Source organism: Typopeltis vanoorti, chromosome 14, assembly GCF_054136105.1.
Source record: "Typopeltis vanoorti isolate ZY-2024b chromosome 14, IOZ_Tvanoo_1.0, whole genome shotgun sequence".
NCBI classification, from domain to species: domain Eukaryota; kingdom Metazoa; phylum Arthropoda; class Arachnida; order Uropygi; family Thelyphonidae; genus Typopeltis; species Typopeltis vanoorti.
The window spans coordinates 5,496,754-5,522,683 of record NC_143562.1 but is presented as its reverse complement, the minus strand read 5'-3'; the positions used below and the strand labels follow the sequence as shown (position 1 = coordinate 5,522,683).

The window sequence follows — 25,930 nt, the reverse complement described above, 5'->3', positions numbered from 1 at the left end:
TTTGAATCCATTCTCTCCAGCAGAAAGATCCAGGTCCATATTGACAGAAAAAAGAGCAGGCCCAGATTCCTTCAGAACGTTCTCCCACAGAGCTCTGTGTTATCTCCTTTACTTTTTAACATCTACGTGTACGACTTACCACATACCAGCTCGAGCAATATATGTACACTGATGACCTACCAATCCTACATAAATGTACCTCCTTTACCAACCTGGAACAAACCTTGAGCACAGACCTGAACATCCTGGAAGAGTACTTTAAGCAGTGATACTTGAAGCCAAATCCAACAAAAACTGTGTCCACAGTATTTCACCTGAACAATGCTGAGGCGAATCGACACCTCAACCTTTCTTTCTTTGCAAAAATGGTACGACACGAGCCTCACCCCAAATACCTTGGATTGAGCCTGGACAGAAGCGTAACCTGTAAAAGGCACACCACCAACCTAACCAACAAAATTAAAATGAGAAACAATATCATTTCAAGGCTTGCTGGAACAACTTGCGATTGTGGCGCAGAAGTCCTAAAGTCGTCTGCACTAACCCTCGCATTCTCTGCAGCAGAATATTGTGCCCCTGTCTGGGAAAGAAGTGCACACGCTAACATTATAGACACCCAGCCAAATTCTACCATGCACACAATTAGTGGGACAGTGAGAAGCATCCCTCTCCTGGCTGCCTGTCTTATCTAACATTGCTCCACCAAACATACGGAGAAGACAAGCTTCAATTAAAGAATTTAATAAAGCAATGAGCAACCCACTCCTGCCCCTGCACCAGACACTCATAAATCCACCTGGTCTTCACCTAAAATTTAGAAAGCCTCTCTGGTCCATGGATGAACTCTCTTCAGCTGCCCTGCCATCAACACCTGACATGTGGAGAGAATACTGGTCCAACAATCTCCCAACAAATGATTCTTGGTAGAAGATCCCTGTGCTCTGCAGCCTGGTTTTGTTCTTCTTATGAAGATTTGGTCATCAATCAACAGGATCAGAACTAACCAGGGCAGATGTGGCTACCTACTACATAAATGGGGCTGTTAGACAACCCTTATTGTGATTGTTCTCCCATGGCTCAGATGATTACTCATTGTGTACGACTGCCCAAGATGCCAATTTCACAGTGGTGGCCTACAGGACATCCACAAGGTGACGGATGAGGCCTGGGATTGGCTTTCCAGACTGGACATTGATCTGTGGTTGTAATTACTTTTGCTTTTTTTAAAAAAAGGAAGACTTGGAAAGCAGTTTGTGTCTTTTATGTAATGAACTTTTATATGTTAAGATTTTCATCATTTGTTTCTGGATATCGTGATTGTACATTTCACTTGTTAGTTTTCACAAAGCCATATGCGTAAATAAATAAATTGCCTGAATATAACATTTTGTATTCATTGCTCAGAAAGATCTCACCAGTTTTTGTCTTTTTTGTTTCAGTCATCCCTATTATGTCGATCTGGTACTTATCCAATTCCTCAGCTTCATTTCTTTGCCATTCAGGCTTCTTATGTTGATAATACCGATCTATAACTGTGGTGATGTTGAATTGGGGTAAGTTTTAGGATTTGTTCCATTAGCTGACTTTTCGCTGTTTTCCCTGGCAAAAACAATGGGGGCCTTGTTTAACCGGGCAACGCCCCAGCCGGCATGAAATTCTGTCATATTGTACCATCATTTGAAATTTTGGTTTAAACCAATAAGAATACAATTTGGTCTGCTAAATCCCAAATTGCCAGCTTATCCTTGTCCTTTCAGTATCCAGGTAGATACCTAACAGGGTGCACCACGTTGGAGGATTGGACATTAGGTCAGAAACCCTGGTCGGTTCTCCACATTCCTTTGAACTCTATGTTGAGGTTTCCTCTCAGTTATATAGCTTTGACCCTTAAGCACCCCATCCACTTATCTTTATGCACTTATCATTATTATACATTGCCGGATGTGTGAAAGGGTGGTGTGTGCATGAGAGAAACAATAATGGTAATTAGTTTGATAAGTGGTTTAAAATTGGTATGAAGATGGCCTTGCATAGTCTCCTTCCATAGCTTTGCATGGTGGAAACACACAAAAGGAATTGGAATAGTTTTACTGTGATTCAATTTTAAAATGCACATCAAACTAGTAACATTATCTGCCTTGAAGAATGTAGGAAATACATGTCATGGAATTAATCGTTATGCCAAGCCAGGACTAACAGACCACATGTTGCACACACACCCTTTTCACACAGGATTAAATGAAAGAAAATGACTATATATATATATATGTGTGTGTGTGTGTGTGTAAAAGCTGTACAACTAACCAACTCAGATGCCCACTTTTATCCATTCCTTTTATCCAACTCAGATGCCCACTATTTGTGGGCATCTGAGTTGGATAAAAGGAATGGATATACTATGATATTGTTGGACTTTGCTGAGGCAGATGATAGAATACCACATGAATGGCAGTTGCATAAAATGGAAAATATGGAAATGAGATGTAAATTATTGCTTTGGATAAGTGGATGAACAGGCATCACAAAGGGGTATACAGTGGGTGTGAATCTGCCAGATTTAAGATGAGGTTGCCAGTGGTGTATCTCCAGGGATCAGGCTTTGCACCATTGTTATTCACTCTATACATTAATGATACTAGGAAGGATCAGACAGGAGATTTTCATTTGTTTGCTGATGATGCAAAAACAGAGCTATCAGGGATGCTGCTGATATCCAGCACATACAAAATTATTTGAATAGGCTGGAAATGTGGGCAAATGATAATGGCTGTCAACTCAGTGTTAGTGCACTTTGGAGTGGTGCCATTTCTAAAAGCATATTATATTGGCAGGATTATGTTACAAGAAACTGACAAGGCTAGAGATCTTGGAGTTTTGGCGGTGGATGGGAATTTGAAGTTTATAAATCACACAACAAAAATTCCAAATACAATTCAGAGGATAATTTTGATATTGAGGTGAATATTGACATGTAATGATAAAAAGGTCATTTTGCCTCTTTACAAGGTCCTGATAGTACTGTGCAATGATTTGATCTTCTGAGTTAAGAGGGAATAAAGAAGCTGTGGAAAAGGTACAAAGAAGAGATACAAAAATTGTATCAGAGTTATGGAATGTAGTTTATGAGGACAGATTGAGAATATTTGGACTGCAGACCTTAGTAAATAGGAGAAAGAGAGGTTCTTACTTCTCTGCCATAACTGTTATATATACTTAAATAGTTACTGAAATACACATATGTGAAATCATCACAGATTATTACAAAATAAAACAATCATAATTCACCATTTCTCTCCCTACAGAATTACACATTATTAATTTACAAAATTATTACTGCATATGCATCTCACTATATTGGTAATCCTACAGACTATTGCTTTATTCATGAGATTTCAGAAATTCATAGATGGTTGTGAGACAGAAAAACCACCTCCCCACTAAAAGTATAAGCTATTTTTTATGTCTCACTAAACCAAACAATAGTTTTTACTACTAAACCTTTCTGAAATTGATGATGTTAATCTCAGCTCTTTACTTTATAATGACAAAGTTATACTTTTAAATAAATCCAGTACAAGTCTGCAAGAGTCCCTGGCTAAATGGAATAACTGCTATGATAAATTTGGTATGAAAATCTACAATAAAAAGACAAAGACAGTGAAAATTGGCAGAAACATTGAAAACGTCAACTGCATTCTGAATGGAGAACCCATAGAGCAAGTGAAACATTTCTGCTATTTAGACACAATTTTTGGTGAAGATGGCAAATTAAATATGGAAATAGACAGTAGAATTAGTCAAGCGGGTATGGTAGAAATCAACTGAATAAATTTATATGGAACAACATAGATATTAGTCAAAACACTAAATTAGATGTATATAAAACTGTTCAAACCAATTTTAACTTATGGATCTGGATTAGAAATAAAACACTTTGTCAAAGACTGGAGACCACAGGTATGAAAGTTCTAAGTGAAGATTAGGGTAGTGAACAGATGTCATCAATGGTAGTATCATGTTAAAAATGAGGATATTAGAAAACAACTTAACATTTTTAGCATGCAGAATATGTTAGCAGAGCTAATCTCAAGTGGTATGGTCACTTAAACAGAATGGGTGAGGAAAGATTAGCTAAACAACTGTTATTTGCCAGGATGGCAGCAAAAAAATATCCAAATCTAGGTGAATTGATGCACTGAAAAGTGTCTTAGAAGACAGTAATATAAGAATCAGTAAATTTGGAGTTTTGACAGATAATATGTTAATTAGGAGTAAAATTGTCAATAGGAAGTTAGTTATGGTGTAACTTATGTAGTGATATCATAATATTCTGTACAACCCCCCCCCTGAGGGCACATGTCAGGACTTTGATGATGACATTTTTGAAAGATTTTTACTTTTGTTTAAATAAGTGGTCTTAATTATTTTTTCATATCTTTAGAAAAACATTATTGAACTCTATGACAATGAAATAAATTCCTGCTTTATAAGTTAGTAAAATTAAAAATTATTTATTCCCATAGATTTGGAAACTGGGCAACCAACTGAAATAGAAGGAACCATTTATGACAGTCCCTCAGAAGAAGTTGGATGTGATTTGCAAGTTGAGGACCAAAGATTATCACTTTCACTTGCTAAACAAGCAAAGCACCTTAGGTAAATGGCAGATTTAATTTTTCTTTAGGGTATAACATTATCATTGAGCAGCTGTCTACATTTTAGTGGTGATGTCTATCAAAGGTTCTGGTGTTTCAGCTGGAAATTGTGAAATTGGAGTCAGGAGATTAAAAAATGATTATAAATAAAATATAAGAGGTAAATGTGTTAAGTGTTATTGATAATTATCAACCCCACATATAAGAGGTTACAAAACCTATAGCACACAAGTGTTGTGAGTGGACAAGAAGAAAAAAGCTGTTGATATGTTTTTGAACAACTGGAGATTTTCGTTCTTAGAGAAAACTGTGTGGGAAGGCTGTTCTAGAGCACAGAGATAGATGAGAAGTTGATCTGGTGTATTTGGAACTGGACAGTGATGAATGCTGACCAATAGTCACTTGTATAGTTTATGGGCATGAGGGAAAGTGGAGGAATAGTGCTAGCCAGTTCATTGGAACAGCCCATGAAAATACCAGTAGAAGAGAAATAAGGCAGAAACTGAATGTTTTTGAGAAAGTGACTAGTAAGTTTACAAGAGAGGGAACACAAATTAACTGGACATACACTCTCTCAGATATTATGAAGCATATTTATGTTAGCATTATATTATATTATTATTATCTAAGACCTCCAAGGAGTCAAGGACACTCATCGAGGGGAGGCTATAAATCATCCAAACCAGCTGTCATTCCTTCCCTTAAATTCATTCACTACCCCTAAAGGCAAACTATTCCACTCACTCATTGCTCTGTGAGAGAAAAACCTACTTCTTACCCCTTTCTTGACTGTGAACAAAATTGCTCCTGTGTTTTCTCCTACTTCCATATAACGAAAAATTTCATCAGATGCTATCCTATAATACTCATTCAAAAGTTTATAAACCTCTATCATTTCACTCCTCTTTCTCCTGTTAACCAGAGTCTGTAATCCATATACATGCAATCTGTTCTCATAATCTAAATCACATAATCCAGATAGTTATATTATTATTATATCATATTATTATATTAGCATATTATGAAGCATATTTAGACAATTAAGTTTATGAGTGAGGGAACACAAATAACTGGATGCTCTCTCTCAGATATTATGAAGCATATTTAAAGGAGTTTTTGGTGCACTATTCTATATGCAAAAACAATAAATAAAGCAGATTTGGAATTTGTACAGTATTAAATTTTATACGGGTGAGAAGTAATATCTTGAGCACAAAAGGACACCTATTTTTGTGGAGCCATAATTGTCTATAGATATGATGTACTTATGCCATGATGCTAGGGGCATAAGCCAGTCCAAGAAGAGATATCCAATCTTTGTATTATCAGAGGTGAAGTGTGTTCTCTCTTACATGAAATAAGATACGATTGTATGTTGATGGCACTAAAATTGACAAGGTCCTCACTGAAATATGGTAAGCAGATCAGTGTTTGAGGACTAGTTACGAAATATCTTGGAACTTAAGATATATAAGCACTGCAGCAGCTTTTGGCAAATGAAAAAAAGAGGAGTAGAGAGTATACTGTCATCAGCAGAACTATGGATAAGATTTGTGATAGTGATAAAAGTTCATTTATGAATAGGAGAAAGAATGGGTCAGAGTTCTGGGGTACTCCAGCATTGGTTGGGAATTCTGAAGAAAGAAAGCATCCTCCATGACATATAGATAATGACTAGGAAGGAAATCGACATTCTAGTTTCAGAGGGTGGACAAAAGGCCATATGATATAATTTGGGTGTGAGCAAACAAAGTTTGCACCTGAAATATCTTCAGGACTGAGGTAAGGTAGTGCAACACCAGGCAACTCGTAACAAAGGTGGACCAAGCTAACATCACTCCTATCTCAGTATCTCCCATAATGCAAAACACATCTCCTTGCAGATATGTATAATGTTATGCATTAAGGGAAGGCCACTATCCAGATCGGTTTCAACCTTTATTGAGGTCTCGTCAGTGGGAGCCAGAGTTTGGCAACTCCTATAGGTAAAGATGACCTCTTGGTATCTCCACTTCAGGGCCTGGCTCCCATTGACGAGACCTCAATAAAGGTTGAAACCGGTCTGGGTAGTGGCCCTTCCCTTAATGCATAACATTATACATATCTGCAAGGAGATGTGTTTTGCATTATGGGAGATACTGAGATAGGAGTGATGTTAGCTTGGTCCATCTTTGCTACGAGTTGCCTGGTGTTGCACTACCTTACCTCAGTCCTGAAGATATTTTCAGGTGCAAACTTTGTTTGCTCACATTTGGATAAAGGATTAAACTAAATTTATTATAGTCTAACCAAGTGCAAAATAAACTTTCAAAATCTTTCAACAATATAATATGGTGTAGGCCTTTGTTCCAGATCCAATAAAACACATTGATATTTATCTAGACAGAGAGAAAGAGATATCACACCAGACCTTTCCATATCTTGTGTGTGCAAATGGCAGAGATCCACTGTAGATTGAGAATGGCAGAATCTATATTGGTCACTGATTAAATTATAACTTTCAAGTGGCAAATGAGTAGACTGTTTATTGGTGACATTCTCTATTACTTTTGATAAAACTCAGGTGAGTGTAATGGAATAATGATTTGATGACAAACTTTTATCTCTTTTCTTCTGATGTTATATGGTGATCAACATTATTCTGGTAAAATTATGGAGACTACTATTGTGAGCAGTAGCTTTCATATCCCAATGTTTCAACTTCAAAGTAAGATCATCATATATATATATATATATAAACTAAATATATAATTTATAGTCTAACCAAGTGGAAAAAACTTCCAGCAATGTTATTACTTTGGTATTATGTTTGAATTGTAGTATAACTTGTTTCTCAGTATGTAGATACGTAAGTGATGTACTTTGGGTAGTGACCCTTCCCATAATGCATAGCATTATACATGTCCACAAGGAGATGTGCTTTGCATTGTGGGATACTAAGGAAAGTGATCAGACCTCAGTCCACCTTTGCCACGAGTTGCCCCAGTCCTGAAGATACTTCAGGCGCAAACTTTGTTTGCTTACACTTGAATAAAGGATTAAGCTAAATATATAATTTATAATAACAGTGATTTACTCAATCAGTTACTATACTGGCCTGAGCTCTAATGAAAAAAAATATTAACTGCAGAAGATAACTCAGTCTGTAACTCAGTAATTCCCAGACTTTTCTAAAATATTTTTTTATATGCCAAGGAACCCTCAATTTATATAAACATATATATATATATATATATATATATATTCATAAAAACAGATTCTATGATCTAATTGTAAGCCAACTGTCAATCCAAATAATGTTAATAATATTCAAACTTGTTCGAAGTGGTCTACCCATGCTGTCAGTTAAAAAATGTGTAATACTCACATGATATTTGTGGGCATGGCTGTCATTCTGTGATTTGTCACTCAAGAAGGTGGTACTGGAGTGATAATCAAGCTCCACCATTAAATCAGAGTTGGAATAACGAAAATTTTCGAAGAGTTGAATTACTGCAATATTTGTTCCTATGTAATTCTTGTGGAACCTCTGAAGAGTTCACAGAAACCTAAGGTTTTGCAGAACTCAGTTTGGGAATCTTTATATAGTCATAAAGACTATATAAAGAAAGTTGTGAAGCCCACATTCACAAACTGAACCTCAACAAAAATGACTGTCTCAAACTTTCCCAATTTTGGGAAGTCATCTTAAGTTCTCTCCTCATTCTTGTGTCTTATGAATTTTTTAATTATTATTTAAAATTTATTTCTTTGAATTCTAATAGTTATAGTTGGAGTTATCCTGCTGTAGTTAATAGCATATATTGTCACACATGCTTATATTTTAATCATTCTAATTTTATTTATCTCTTTTTATCTGTATATATTGACAATGGTTAGGAAATCTGGTGGAAAATTCTGCATTTTTTTTTTTTTACTTTAGTGTTGTTATTCCATAATGATCCAAAAGAAGCCAATTTAGTTAATTAATGATTCCTCTCTCACAGATCTGCTTCAATCCCTCATAGATATTCAGTTTCTGCTTTATGCTTATTCTACAGATACTTCCATTGACAATGCTCTACTGAATTGGCTATTCCTCCACTTTTCTCTAATATCATAAGGATAGCTACTGCTGACCAACACCCATTTACAGTCTGGCTTGAAACTTGCTAAACCAATTTCTCTGCCTCTACTTTCATTCCATCTATTTCTGTTCTGTGGAGCAGCCTCTCCTACTCAGCCTTCCCCAAAGAATATAACCTTCAGTTATTCACAAAAAAAAAAAAAAAGTGAACAGATTCCTCCTTTCTTCTTACCCTCTTTCTTACATGAATTCCAAGAATATAATTTCTTGGAATCTTTAATTATAGTATAACCAAGTGAAAAACTTTCAATCTCTTTCTTACACACTGCACTGATATGGTCTTGCAACCTTTCGTGTCTCTATATATATTTCTGTTCCAATTTCATGACTTAAGTTTTTAATGGTATTAACAACACCAAACAATTTAATCAAAAGATGTTTTATTAACTGCTTATATTTCGCTGAATTTCAAATCAGCATCATCAGAGCACAACACAGTTGTACACGCGACAGTGAGTAAGTAAAACAATAAAATTGCAGTGTATAATTTTCTGTGTAATTTGCAGTGTAATATTTATGGTGCCCTCTAATGTTGGGGGGAAAAATCATTACAGCTATGTGGGAGTTGCTCTTAGGATGAATTCTCCCAAATTTTTGGCAAATTAATGCAACCATACTTATTCAGGTTAGGAGAATTCTTCAAAGCCATTGCTGACTCAAAAAATAATTTTTCAGATCTGTAACAACTCCTAAATAGCACATTTGTTTTCTTCCATCTAATCCTGTGTAAAGGAGTATCCAAAACGTGGTTTGCAGTCCTGACTTGCCATAGTAATAGTAGCAAACGTATTTTTTATGTTCTTCCAGGCAGATGTTAACTGATCTTCCTGTTTGTCCATAGTAGGCCAAGTCACAGGGAACTTCATACACTCCTGGGTGTGCTGAAGGGTGAAGTTTATCCTTAGACTAGCAGATCAGAGTTGTTAGTTTTACATGCAGCTTGAAAGTGGTGCAAAGGCCTTGTTTCATCAGTACTTTAGCTATATTTTCTGATGTACCATTAACATAGGGAATAGAGATGGTCATGGTGTGTTCCTGTGTATTAGGGGAGGGAGGGAGGGGGAGTAAAGGGGCTGTGTAGTATTTTATCTATTTTGTAGGGATTGTAACCGTTGGCTAAGAACGTATGGTGCAGATATTTGAGTTCTGTGGTTAGAGCTGTATCATTAGAACAAATGGCTCTAGCTCTGTGTGTGAGTGTTTTTAAAATGCCATACCATTGGACTGAATGATGATGTGATTGTTTATGTAGGTATCTTCCTGTGTGTGTGTTGGCTTTCTGTAAATGGAAAAAGATAGTGATCCATCTGAAAGGCATGTGACTAATATGTCAAGAAATGGTAAACAGTTATTAGATTCTTTTTCTACTGTGAAGTGGATTTTAGGGTGTTGACTGTTTAGGTAGGTGACAAATGCATCCAAAGTGTCTTCTCCATGGGACCAAATGGCAAACACATCAACTACCAGTGACATCGCTTGCCCATTTCGGTTGGGTGTGCTGTCGTGTGGGTTATACAACTCGCGCTACAAATTTCATGCCAATTTGACCGTATGCATGGGCATGCGTCCGCAGAAAATTTCCCGGGGGGAGGAATCTTGGAGACAAATAATTACAGCAATAAATTTTTATAATTATTGATTTAATTAAATAATTACATCAATAAACGTCTTTTACCTTTTTTTTGATGTAATTATTTGTCAATGTATACTAAAAATACGTTATTTTAATTTTGCATCGATTTTAATGATATCTAATTCTGGGGAAAAAAAAAGATATTCAGAATTAATAGTTTTTAGCACAATTTCATATATAAAAAAATTGACCGGCATATTTTATTAAAAATCAACTAATTAATCCTATTTAAATTAAGGGAATATTAAATCCCTCATTGTTTTAAAACCAAATAAGAAACTCAAAGATTGGAATCAAAGAGTTTCATGTCGAATATAGTATAGTAAACTATAAAAGTATCGGCGACTAGTGTGAGCTAATGCACGTAGTCCAAGTATGCAGTACAAACTCGGGCAAATCGCAGCAAAGGTGGTAAGTTCTGATCGTTATTCTTGGTATTTTCCATAATATAAATGAGGGATTTAATATCCCCTTAATTTAAATAATGTTTATATCACCGAAATGAAGCCTATTGGCTCTTTATATTTAAGTAACTTAACGGGTGCATCTTTTTGACAACTCATATGGCAGAGTTGTCAATAAGTTCTTTTTGCTATACCCTTTGGTATTAATTTGGTCTAGCTACTCACTGACGAAGCCTCAATAAAGACTGAAACCGGTCTGGGTAGTGACATCCAACCATAATGTAATAACAGCATACATTTTCCAGAAAATGTGTTTTACATTATGGAAAATACCAAGAATAGCGATCAGAACTTCACCACCTTTGCTACGATTTGCCCGAGTTTGTACTACGTACTTGGGCTACGTGCATTAGCTCACGCTAGTAGTCGCCGATACTTTTATAGTTTACTATACTATATTCGACATGAAACTCTTTGATTCCAATCTTTGAGTTTCTTATTCGGTTTAAAACTGAGGAATTTAATATCCCCTTAATTTAAATAATGTTTATTTCACCGACATGAAGCCTATTGGTCTTTATATTTAAGTAATTAATCCTAAATTAAATTATTTCAGTTTAAATGCAAAAAATCATAAAACTAACAAATAAAATAATATTAAATTATATACACTTACCTTTTAAAAATGTATTTTTCTGTTTAAATTTGTTTCACTATAAATTTACATTTCACACTTCACACAAACTAACACAAACAGTTAGTTTGTGTTCTGTGTCACTAGACACAGAACACAAACTAACCGGTCACTGTTCACAAATCAGAAAAAGATGAACTTAAAACACGTGTTCTATGGCTACCCTGCCGTGGCTAACAGGCCAACCCATAATAAAATTTTAAGACAGACAAAGTGTCCCAGGGTCAAGGGTGTACGATTACATATCTCGATCAATTTTACGATTATAATTTGTGGAATTTTTTAATCGATCCTGGGGGGAAGTCCCCCCCGTGGATGCCCATGACCATGTGATTGCATTTTTATCGATGTATGAAAGTTTTGAGAGTGCATAGATCATCAGCGCTCATCTTAATTGGTCCAGTGCAATTAATGCAAAATAATTTCTGCATAGAGTGGGGGAACAATCTGTTTTAGGATTTATTAGAAAACAACAATGAAGGAGAATGCTATATTTGGTTGGTATATTTGAAATACTCAAAGATGAAAATATGTGAACCATCATTTATAAGGCATGTAAGAATAGGAAAGAATAAGTGTGAGTAGAAACACTTTCATTAATGGTAAACAAATTATTAATAATTATCATTTGTGATATGTGTGTCCTATAAGTTGCTGGGTAGAGCGAATAGCACGATCCTATAAAGTCTGAACATGAATTAGTGAATTTATGATGGCATAATTTAAAAAAAAAACGTTTGAAGAGAGAGAGAGAATTGCAGGAATAAATATGGTTTGATGGAGCAGCAAATCATCTAGTAAAATTTGTTGCACATGTTATGTGTATCTCACTGGTTTGTGTATATTGCGCTCCATTTTCCAAGAATTTTATTTTGTTTACTGAGACGCAGTATACATAACATCCAATCATTATCGGAATTATCCATACTTTCGGGAATCCTAAATTCATTAGTTTTTTTTTTTTTTTTTTTTTTTTTAGTATCAGCCGTTTTTCTGTCTTATCAATCTCACATATGCTGGAATTTTGTTGTAGATCAACAACGTCTTATAATACACAGAATATTCATTTTTATTCCGGAATAGATATTTTTTACTGTCTGTTGTTTTCAAAGACTAGAATAAAAATGTCTATATATACCATTAAGAAACTTTGCAACTTCAACAGATGCTATACTGCATAAGCAAAAGAAAAAACAATTAGCATTTTTCTTCTAACATCCACTTTCAAATTTTCAGTTCCAGAAAACGTGTAACAGCTGTTTGTAATATAGCCATCGCATACAAAAAGTGCTCAACTCATGACAAGTAACAACGTTCAATTGGATTGGTTGACACAATAACCAATCACAGACGCTAGGTGCTGGGTGAGCTCAAAATATTACTCACCTAGCCCCACCTTCTCAGCGGTTTAAAAATTTATAAAGCTAAGAATTTGAACCGCTGCGCCCTATTTACATCTTTTCGATGGGCTCAAAGGTGTATGCATTTCGAAAGCACACCCAGGCTATTAATGCGAATGTGATGTAATGTTTACCGTCGAAAAGTGCTCTCTTCATGAAGCACTAATTCTTTATTACCCTCCTGAAGAGGACAATGAAGCATTAGTATGTTGTGTTCGATTTTAAGTCTGCAAACAATTAGGGGATTCTTTAATGGGAATAAATGCAAAAAATATAATATCGATGATACTGATATTTCGTGGATGAGACCGCACACCTTGCACACCCGGAATATTCGACCCTGTCAGCGTAACTAAACTAATGGCTTGTATGTGGCTGTGGAATTATGAAGTTCCCTGTGACTTGGCCTACTATGGACAAACAGGAAGATTAGTTAACATCTGCCTGGAAGAACATAAAAAAATACTTTCGCTACTATTATTATGGCAAGTCAGGACTGGCAGACCACTCCTTCACACAGGATTAGATGGAAGAAAACAAATATGCTATTTAGGAGTTGTTACAGATCTGAAAGATTATTTTTTGAGTCAGCAATGGCTTTGAAGAATTCTCCTAACCTGAACAAGTATGGTTGCATTAATTTGCCAAAAATTTGGGAGACTCTTCCTAAAAGCAACTCCCACATAGCTCTAATGATTTTTTCCCCCAACATTAGAGGGTGCCATAAATAGGACTTTAGGTCTTTTGTACACTGCAATTTTATTGTTTTACTTACTGTCATGTGTGTTGTGCTCTGATGATGCTGATTTGAAATTCAGCGAACTATAAGCAGTTAATAAAACATCTTTTGATTAAATTGTTTGGTGTTGTTAATACCATTAAAAACTTAAGTCATAAATAACCATCAACACCTAAGCTTATCTGTTAGATATTCCAATTTCAAATCCTCTATATACTCTTGTATCCTGAACCTGCATGAAGATGTTGCTATCAACAATAACATTGTCAGTGAGACTTTTCTTATGTCTTCTCTCCATGTGAATTTGTGCAAATCTTTTATGTTGTAACATGCCGTTAGTAATGACTAGTCCATATCCTGAATAGAAATATAGCAGGTATACTTACTATTATTATTATTAGCCTTGCCATTTTCTCCAAATTTCCCCAAAACTTTTGTGTAAACATTTCTTTATCTGCTGTTTACATCTTCATAAAAAGGACCAACTTTTTTGTTTTCTTTGTTAGCTGGCTTCTCTAATTACTCAAAAATTCCTTTGCTTCTCCCTTAGGAGAACCTTTTGTTGGGACCATAGGCACAAATAAGTTTCATTGTCCATTTCCCCATGCTTGAAGTTTTTCCACATAACTACTTGAATTGCCTTCCAATCAAGAAGTTTATCTTCATGAATGGTGCTGAATGCTATTGCTACTCCTTCCTTCCTTGATTATTATTGCCCAAATATGACATCCTATATTTATTATTTAGTAGGATCTCATCTATTTCAGTCTTCTTTTTCTCAGTAACACCAATGATGTTGATGTGTTTGTTCTAGTAGCTGACTTCTTGCTGTTTTACCCTGGTTCCCTGATGAAAACAATGAAGACCTTGTTTAACTGGCTGATGTCCATCCAGCATGAAATCTCATCATGTTTATTTCTGGTTTAAGCAGATAAAGAGTACACTTTGGTAAGCTAAGTCCCAAATTGCCCTATCCTTGTTCATTCAGTACATTAGCAGACATCCATTGGATATCTACTAATGGGAGTACCACATGAAAGTGAGGATTGGACATTAGGTCAGACTCTCATTCTGTTCTCCCCATTATCTGGCTTTGATTCTTAAATGATCCCTTTAAAGTTAATAACTGTGGTAAATCGGATCATGCCCTTTCGGATCATGCCCTGGATACTCTACACATAGTTGACTGGTAAGGCACCTACTCCTTACATCACACTAAAACCCGAATATTAAGCTCATCCGTAGCGTAATTGGAAGAACAATGGTACATTGCGCCATTTAACTGGAAAAGGCTTAAGTTCAATTCTCGTTGTGATGGGAGGAATCTTTATATGGGATTTTTTCAATTGAAGGTGAATTAGCCAATCTCATATGGAGGTAGCGAGGATTTTATCAGAAACTTGGGTTTTTCATCCCGCATACAGACAAATCAACCTTCAGAACACACATAATTTACAGATAAAAAATACTAGTAGTAGTGGTGGACAGTGATGCCATTGGTGTAGATGATGATGGTAGTAGCAGTTGGTGAATTAAGTGGTGGAGATGGAGAGTTGTAGAGTAGGGTGTCCTCTGAGTCTTTGAACTCCTCGAGGATTTCATGAAATAGTAGTAAACACAAAATTTAAAGTAGCCTGTGAAATTCTAATCAACAACCCCAATCTCAACAATAATGATGGTCTAAAAACCTCAAGAATATGGATGGTACATATTTGACTCACATAACCTTTTATTCTAACATGCTATAATAATTAGGACTCTCCTTTGCACCTCCTTGGAAATAAGATCTGGACATAGTAGTTTAGGTAAAGTTGTATCAAGGTCTAGTAAAGAAGCAAAATGACTTTCTTATTATTTTATGTTAGTATTCATTTCATCAGTTGCAGTTATGCAATACGACCCCTGAATTTCAACTTCCTATCTACTGAAACTCCAAGATTTCTGGCCTGACAAGTTTCTTCTAGCATTATCAGACCAAAGAACATTTACTGACCTTGAACTGACAACCATTTTCACATACAATTCCAGCCTGTTTAAATCCTTCTACATATCATCACTGATTTTGCAGTGATGTTATATGCTTGAAGATTCATGCATGAGGAAAACATGCATCACAAGGATTGTTAGGCAGAAGATCACTGTTAGGTAGCACACACAAGAAAGGTAGGCACATAAAGTTAAATTGTTATAACTCAGTTTTTCTTATAGCCCTTTCAAGATAATCTGTGTAAGGTTGAATTTACACAAGTCAAGCTATTCTTTTGAATAGCTTTTCTCTTGGCACCTTGTCATGTGTTGGTTCAAGATCTGCAATCCTGAAAGATCTTTGTTATATTCCTATGATTTCTTAACTATCTCTCTTAAAGTGAAAATCTGATCCTGACAATCCTTGTTTGTCCTGAATCCTGAAATAGTGCCAAGTAATTTTGAGGCAGTATGGTTTTGAGATAGAGGTGAATAGAATGAAATACTTAGTTGGATGTTGTTATAGACCTGGTAATGTGGATGGTACTGACTATGAAATGTGTAAAATTAGCCAAGCAAATAAGAAAAGTGTGATTATTATGGGTGATTTTAACTATGGCAATATAGACTGGGATGATGAGATAGCAACTGGAAGTAAAGAAAATGAGTTTCTTAAGTTTTTGAGGGACAACTACCTCAAACAGTATATAACAGAGGGCGTATGACATGGAACCTAGAACCAACATATGACAAGGATTGAGGGTCTTGGATTTGATCATCTCATGAGAGGATGTAATAATAAATGAGGTGTCAAATCACTCACCAATTGGTGAGTGACCATGAGGTGATTACCTGGGTGGTTGCCAGCAGTGTGAGGACCTTTTTAAGAAAAGGGTATATGTGGAACTACAAGGCTGATGATTATGAAGAGCTCAGGAGACAACTTGCAGATGTAGCATGGAATGAGGAGTTAGCTGGAAAAAAGATCAGTGCAGCTTGGGGGATATTCAAGAACTATCTAGTAGAAGCATGTCTAAATGTATTCTAAGGGTCAGAAGGTTAAATAAGGTAGGTATGAAATGGATGAATGAAGAGATTAAGCATGCGATACAGAGAAAAAGGCATTATCGAGGCAGCATAAGAGAAGTGGTAATAACCAATTAAATGAGGATTACAAATAGGTGACTTGGTTGGTAAGGGTAGCAAAAGTGAGGAAGGTATTAGCAGCAGTTAGCTAATGAAGCCAAAAAGAATCCTCCTAGGGAGTTCTTTTGATATATAGCCAGCAAAAAAAAAAAAAAAAAGATTATGGAAACATGACATTGATTGGGGAAAATGATATAAAGACAACTGTTGAGGAAGATATAGTGGAGATACTTAATGAGCAATTCATAAAGGTCTTTCATTCTTGTGAATGTGACATCATGGAGAGATTGAGAGCAGTTGATGATGGGGAGGAGAGACTGACTGTACGTGAGTAAGAGTTGTATGGGGAATTGAGCAAACTTGATGTTCATAAGGCTGTGGGACTTGATAATATATCACCACATATTCTAAAGGAATGTGCCATTGAATTGACATCTGCCTTGACATATTTTTTTTAATATGAGTCTTGCATTGGGTCAAGTTCCTAAGGAGGGAAAGATTGGCTGCTTCATAAGGGAGGTGATAGAACTCAGGCATCAAATTATAGGCCTATCTGTGTGTCAGGTGTTGTGGTTAAGTTGTTGGAAAAGCTGATGAGAACTACGATCTAGACGTGGGTTGACAACAATGGAATTATCTTTGATGGACAGCATGGATTTGCTAAAGGGAGGTCATGTTTTAATAATTTGCTTACTTACAATAAGGTGATGACTTCCTTGGACAGAGGAGAGGAATACACAGTAGTATACTTAGATTTTGCAAAGGCTTTTGATAGATTACCACATGATAAGTTGATAGTCAAACTAGAGTGGATGGGATTGGATATTATATTAGTGCATTGGATCGGAGACTGGCTATCTGATAGGTATCAGCAAGCTGTGTATGGGGGAGCAATATCTCAGAAAAAGGAAAATTACTAGTAGTGAGCCTCAGGGGTCTGTTTTAGGGCCATTTCTGTTTAACCTGTATGTTAATGACATTGGGGAAGATTTGGATGGAGATATTCAGTTGTTTGCAGATGATGCAAAGTTGAGACCAACTATGAAGAGTAGAGAAGATGTCGTGCCTTACAAGAAGACTTGAATAAATTGAGTGATTGGGTACAGGAATGGGGATGAGAGTTCAATGTTGCAAAATGTAAGGTTTTAAAATTTGAAAAACAAAAATGTGATGCAGAATTTATGCTTGGTGAGGATATGTTGTCGAAGGTGGAGGAAATAAGAGATCTTGGGGTGATAGTGGATAAGGATCTGAAATTTAGGGTCGCATTGCCAAAATTGTGAAGACGACAAAGAATTCTGGGAATGATGCAGAGGACACTGACTTATAGAAGTAAAGAGATTCTTGTGCCATTGTTATAAGGTTTTGATTAGGCCACACATGGACTTCTGTGCACAGGTTTGGTCACCTGGTTTTCAAAAGGATGAAGAGATGTTGGAAAGGGTCCAGAGACAACTTACTGAGGTAATTTCTGATCTCTGGAATGTCAAATATGAGGAAAGTTTGAGAAGATGCAATTTACAGTCTAGTGGATATGAGGAAGAGGGGGGTGATATGATAGAGACCTACTAGTTAGTAAGGAGTGTTATAGGATCAATGTCAGTACATTTATGTAAAAATTCATATAATCCCGCTGGATTCAATGGTTAATGATGTCAATTCCATGTTTTGTGATGGTTTACAAGCCAAATGTGGCTGTGATGTTCTGAAATATGTATTTTTACTGATCTTCCTGTTTAACCATAATAAAATAAGTTGTGAGAACATGAAACTTAATAAACACAAGGTAGCATAATTGGTGAAACTTTGTCATTTGGAGAAGGTAAGAGGTTGCAGATTTGGTTGATAGGTTTGAAGGTAGTGATGAACTGGAATTTTCTAAAAATATTTGCCACACTTGCAGAAATGCCCTTAATATAAGGTATAGGAGTTCTGTGGACTTCTTCCCTTTGAGAAGTAGTAATTTTCTGTATTATTTTTGGGTTATCATTGTTTAATAGGGCTGTTTGTTTGATAATTTCTAGTTCTTGTTGGAGAGATCTTTTGGAGGAGCAAATTTTTTGTACTGTAGACACTAAGAATATTACAATACTGCACTTTTGAAATGGATGGTGTGCAAAATCATTAGGAATATGCCTACCTATGAAAGTTAGTTTATGGTAGACAGAAGCAGAAAATGATCCATCAGATTCCTATTTGATATGCATGTCAAAAAAAAAAAAAAAGAAAATTCCCCCGAAGATTCTTTTTCAAGAGTAAATTTAATTTGAGGATGCAATTCATTAATTTTGTGTGGAAAGAAACAGAAATTATATTCTTAGTTTAATCCTTTATCCAAGTGTTAGCAAACAAAGTTTGCACATGAAATATCTTGGATAAAGGATTAAACCAAGAATATAATTTTTGATATCTTTAATTTATAGTATAACTAAATGAAAAAAACTTTCAGCAGAAAGGAACAGTTCTCAATAGGATTCCAAATAGCAAAAATGTCATCTATGTAGCATAGCCAAAGATATGGTTTTCAGTCAAGAAAACTTCAGTCAAGGCATTCCAAATAAAAATTAGCTTAATTGGGCAATAGAAGTGAGCCCACTGTTTCTTCAACTTGTTTGTAAAGTATCCTTCCATGTGAAATGGAACAATAAAATGACTGATCGAAATCCCAGTGGGATGATACCCAAATTTATAATAGATTTACTGATAGAACATTTATTTTAGGAAAGTGCTGAAGCCTTACTTCATTGACTGAATCTTAATTATAATCACTTCCTTTCTGTCCCTAAAGTTTGGGAAATTGTTATTTTCAACTGTATTAAATATTTTCTACATACACACACACACACACCTATCCTAATAGTATTTTATCGTAACTAGCACATCATTGTTTGTTTAGAGGATTTTATTGTTATACATGAATTTTACTGTTTTCTTGTTTTCAAATTTCATCATTGTTCTTCACTTACACCTTACACTTTATGCGTGCCTACTGAACAATGATTGACCCGTGCCATCCTTCATGCTCCATGTGTTTCAGCGTATCACTTTTGTGTAATGTTTCCTACTTATTCAGTTTTAATTATGTAAAGGTTCATATTTACCCCTTATTGTATTTTTTTTATTCTTCCTAGCCCAGAAGAAGCCACTAGCATATGTTGGGAAACTAGTCAGTGTAACTATCTATATTATTGTAACTTATTAAACCTAGTGTCAGTTATCTTTTGTCACAGATGACATTTTGCTATTTGGAATCCTACTGAATCAAAACTCTATTCCTTTCTACACAAAATTAATGATTTACATACTTAAATTTAATTTACTCTGGAGAAAAATTTACTTCAGGGGGAATTACATTTTTCTGACATACATCTCAAACAGGAATCTGATAGATCACTTTCAACTTCTGTTTACCTTAAACCACCTTTTACAGGTTCCTATATTCCTAATATTCTGTCATGTTATGTCATCATTTTTTATTTTGGTTTAAGCCAATAAGAATGCAGTTTGTCAGGTAGATACCGAACAGGGTGCACCATGAGAAGTTGAGGATTGGACATTAAGTCAAAAGCGCTGATCGGTTTCCGCATTTTTTTAAAGGCTATATGGAGGTCTCCTCTCAGTTATATAGCTTTGACCCTTAAGCAACCCAAAAAAAGCAAAATGGTGAGATCTTTCTGAGCAATAAATACAAAATGTTATATTCAGGCAATGACAATCAAGGAAAAGGAGTAGCCATAGTATTCAGCACTAAATACAAGGCTAATTTCTTGAATGGCAGGCAGTCTCAAGTAGAGTGATGTGGGCAAATATGAGAATGGGGAAATGGACAATGAGACTTATTTGTGTCTATGGTCCCACAGAAGATTCTACTAAATTAGAAGTGGAGGAATTTTTTGAGGGTTTAGAGAAAGCAACTGACACAATGAAGAAGGAAAAGTTGGTCATTGTAGGGGATCTAAATAGCTGAGTAGGAAATGATTGTTAGACATACAAAAATATTTTGGAAAAATTTGGAGAAAAGAGCAAAGCTAATAATAATGGCAAACACCTGTTGGATTTCTGCTCAGAACATGGACTGGTTATTACTAACACCATGTTCCAACATAAAAATGTGCACAAATTCACATGGAGAGAAGAGGCAAGGAATAAGAAAAGTCTCATTGACTATGTTATTGTTGATAGTGATGTTTTCTCCCTGGTGCAGGACACCAGAGTGTACAGAGGATTTGAAAGTGGAAGTGATCACTTTAGTCTTGAGCAGGATAAAATTGAATTTCATATTGAAAACAATAACATGTAAGAAAGTTTTAAAGCAAATAAAAGTTGAGCAGCTCTCAGATGTGAACTGTAGACTAAAATACACAACGATTATTGAAGGAAAAATGAAAGTGTTTCAGAACAGGAACCAAACCTTGGAGATTCAGTGGCAAGCCTGAAAAAAACACCGATTGATTCAGCCAGAGAGGCATGTGGTGAAGTTGTTTGTAAGGATAGAAAATTCAGAGTTCCCTGCTGGGCACAGGAAGTTAAAGAGGCAGTGAAAGAAAAGAAGAAAGCATATCAAAAGTTCCTGGCAATTAAGTCAGCTTGTGCTCTTAGAGAATACAGAGACAAATGTAAGAAAGCCAAACACTGTGTAAAACTAGCTAAACAAAAGTCATGGGAAGACTTTGGGAAAGTCATGGAAAGAACATGGGAAATAAATATCAAGAAGGTGGCAAGATATTCTGGAGGTTCTTGAAGAAGCTCGGAAATGGAGGAAACAGTGCTATAAAAGGAATTAGAGATGATAAAGGTGACATGAAAACAGGAGAAAAGATATTGTTGAAGTATGGAGAAATTACTTCAAAAAACTGCTAAATGAAACAAGCAGTGATGACAACACAGTAAAAAACACTGACCAGGCATGCAGTGAGGAATATATATTTGAAGTAGAAAAAGCCATCAAAGGCTTGAAATGTGGAAAGGCAGCAGGAGTAGATGATATTCGACCAGAAATGCTGAAGTATGGTGGTATAAAAGTCTTACAGTGGCTGCACTGCATAGTTCAGAATGCCTGGACAGCGGGACAAATTCCTGATGACTGGAGTAGAGCTATAATAGTACCCATATATAAAAAGGGAAATAAAACTGAATGTGAGAATTACAGAGGTATTTCTCTACTGAGTGTTCCTGGCAAGATTTATGCCAGTATACTTGAGAAACGGTTGAGAAGAATTGTGGAAGAGAAGATTCAGGCTGTCAGGATCAGATTTTCACTTTATGATAGATAGTTAAGAAATCTTCAGAACATAACAAAGATTTACTTGAAAGCTTCTGTAGATCTACATAGCTACTCGAAATGCTACAGCTATATGGTTTCAATGGGGCATTATATCAAGCAATACTTAGTCTTTATAAAAGTTGTAAGTCAGCAGTTAGAATTGAAGGAAGTACAGAAAGGCTGGTTTAACCTTAAATCTGGTGTCAGACAAGGGTGTACTTTATCCCCTCTGTTATTCTTTATCTATATAGATCACATGAAGAAAAGTGGTATTAAACCTGATATCAAAATTGGAGGTGTTAATCTCAGCTCTTTGTTTTATGCAGGAAGTATTATACTTTTCAATAAATCTGCTACTAGTCTGCAAGATTCCCTGACCAAATTGAATAACTGTTGTAATTGATATGGTATGAAGGTCAGCATTAAAAAGACAATGAAAATAGGCAGAATCATTGAAAATATCAACTGCACTGTGAATGGAGAACTTATAGAACAATTAAATCATTTCAGCTACTACTTAGGCACGATTTTTAGTGAAGATGGTAAGTTAAATATGGAAATTGACAACAGAATCAACAAAGCTGGTATGGTAGGAAGTCAACTGAATAAATTTATATGGAATACAAGAGAAATGAGCCAAAACACTAAATTAGATATACTAAATTAGTATAGAAGACAGTTTTTAAACCAATTTTAACTTATGGATCTGAGAGCTGGGTTAGAATTAAAACACTTGACTAAAGACTAGAGACCACAGATATGAGAGTCCTGAAAAAGATTAGGGGCATGAACAGATGGCATCAATGGCAATATGATATTTAAAACGAGGATATTAGGAAAGAACTTGGTATTGTCAGCTTCCAGGAATGCATTAGCACAGCTAATCTCAGGCGGTATGGTCACTTAAACAGAATGGGAGTCTAACGATTAGCAAAACAAGTGTTCTCTGTCAGGTTGTCAGGAAAAAGACTCAGAGGAAGCCCAGGATATAGGTGGATTGATACAGTAAAAAAGTGCCTTAGGAGATAGGAATATAAGATCTGATAATGTTGGAGTCTTGATGGGTAACAGACTGATTTGGAGGAAAATTGTAGATAGGAAATTAGTAATGATGTAATTTTTCATGAGGTACTATCATATCCTGTACACCCCTTGAGGGCATATATCAGGAATTTGATAATGATGATGATATTCCTAATATATTTCTGTACACCATTCATTTCAGAATTATACTATTGTAAAATTCTTAGCATCTAAAGCACACAAAATTGGCTTTCCTGAAAGATCTCTCTCAAAAAAAAAAAAATTCTTGACCACTTCCTGTAATCTCTTCCCAAAGTTATGGATGTAAAGGTCCCCTTTGGAAAACTTAAAATATTTCAAAGCACCCCTCATCGAAAACAAATCTGTAATACAGACATATTATTATAATATTTATTGTATTTATATTCAAGATTTTGCATTTGTAAACTTTTTTTTGTGCTTCTTATCAGTACCTTTGAAATGAAACTTATATGAATAAGCATATATTTACTAATATTCATTAAGTGCCAAAATACTCAGGAAGCAAAATTTGTGAACCAATACCAATGTGTGATTTTTTCATTAAAATATAAAAAAAACCAAAAAAAAAAGAAATAATAAAAATTAAATATGTTTCTTTTAAAATTAAAAAAAAGAACTACTTTGTCCTAAAACATTTTAAATTTGTTTTCATTATTTCACAGTTCCCCCCCCCAACAAAACATGCGGCTCCGGGGGGGGGTACGGCCTACAGTTTGGGAAGCACTGCTTTAAATGAACTACCTGGTTATATGTACTAACATAATTCATAGACATAATAAACTTACTATACATGCAAATGATGTAAACAAAAATAAAGCATTTAATATAACATGCTTGTATTGCATCATCAGAATGAAATTCTAAGACACTAGCTACAGAGTGCTTTCTTTCTTCTGCTCTCTGGCCATTCATATAATGCTATTTAGGAACCCAAGGGAAACTATAAAAATAAGCATTGACACAGCAACTCTAAAGATGCTTAGCCAATGGAGTCCAAGGCATATTACAGGGATATAGAAGTATATATAAACAAAAAAATTAAGGAGAAAAATTTACTAATTAGAAATAAAATAAAAATTAAATTATAATATTTGCTTTAAAAATTGCATATTAAATTCATACACAATAAAATATTCATGTAATGGGAGTCTAACTCCCATTTTTATACATACATGAATGTAATTAATGTATGTATAAAAATGGATAATTAAATCACACATGCATGTGAATAGTGTGCGTGTTTACATGACTTCTACACACGAAAGGTTTTGTGTAGTAGTATATTCATACCATGGACAAGCTAAGGATTTTTTTTTATTGATTTTATATGTTTTGTATTTTATTTAAATTAGACCAGTGGATTTTTTTAAATCCACTTCAGGCCTCCAATAAGTGAGATAGTGGGCTCACACTAGTTGACAAAATTTATCTCCCACCTAAAAAAAAATATATATATATATATATATATTTGTATATTGTTTTTTTAGTAATTCACTGTGAGTAGATTTATATCTACTTCAATATCATACCTGGTTAATTATTAAAGTTAATTTAATAATTGTAGATTGATATACAGTGGTATTTCTTACTCCGAATTAATAAAAAACATGCTCATCAGATTAGCAAATTTCCTCTAAGAGACAACAATAGCTAGCCTTTAAGATAAAAATAATCAGATTCTAATGGTGCATCAATTTAATTCTGTAAATAAAATGTTAAGTCTGATTTAATAAAACTATGCAATTTTATTAAATCAGAATCGTCAACAATACAGATACATACAAACTATATTGTTGAAATTCTGATTTAATAAAATTGCATAGTTCCGTACATAACTTAATTTGCATAAAAAATATCACTTTCTTGTACACAACACACAAAAAAAGTTTCACAAAATAACACAAAAAAAGTTTTTTTTTATTTCTTTGTAAAAAAGTCACTTCTGATTTTCTTTTGTTTCTTGGAAGCTAAACTTTTTTCGAATACTTCTACTCGGAGCTGCATTAGCAATAAAACTTTGTGGAATGGTATATCATTCTGCTTAGCCCATTCTATACTTATATTAAAATTGTCAACTGCCTCTTCATGTTTTACTTTTTTTACTTTGAGTTCTTTATCGTCATCATTGTCTTCTAATTCATTCTATAGCGTCATTATAAATTCAGCAACTGATTTGATTTTGAATTCACGTTCGGTTCTACCAGTGATCCATTCCGTAATATTTGTGAAATTTTAACATCTGGATTTATATTTTTAACCAAATTATGCACATTTTGAATTTCCTCTTTTTGTGTATCACTGTAGTTATCCTTGGTAAATTCTAAAAGGCCACAGTTTTTTCCATGATGCTCAAATTGCTTCAGGTTTGACGGCTTCCGCAGCAGCAACTGAGAATGCTACATCCTTCAAATTTATATTTTTTTATTGATGTAGTAATGTCATAATTGCCAGAAATTACATTTATAATAATAATAAAATAAATAATAATAGTTAAAATAATTATTAAATAAAAATAATAGTACACAAAATAATAATAAATATATAAATAATAAATAATAAAACATAATAAATAAAACTTTTTTTTCTTTCAAATCGCAGTTCTGATTACTGGAGGGTTCGGATTAGCGAGATACCACTGTATATTTATACTTTATATGATATATATACATACAGGGTGGCCCATAAGTCACGAAGGATTTTAAAACGTGAATAACTTTTTTGATTATTAATTTTTTTTCTTTTTTTTCTTTTTCGGGTAGTTTAAGAAATATTTGGGAAATTAATCATGGAAAACTTCATAATCCAACAATGAACCAAAATCGTGCAATTTTATTTTGAAA

The 25,930-nt window shown here is 34.7% G+C and overlaps 1 protein-coding gene across 1 annotated transcript in view; it reads left to right on the top strand.

Annotated features, from left to right (window-relative positions):
• Positions 1-25,930, top strand: part of LOC150099138 (tyrosine-protein phosphatase non-receptor type 13-like) — a 470,034-nt gene that overhangs the window by 211,157 nt on the left and 232,947 nt on the right. Inside the window, exon 18 of the mRNA XM_090403679.1 lies at positions 4,524-4,656. Within this exon, the coding sequence (XP_090259805.1) occupies positions 4,524-4,656 (133 nt within the window). The remainder of the gene's footprint in view (positions 1-4,523; positions 4,657-25,930) is intronic.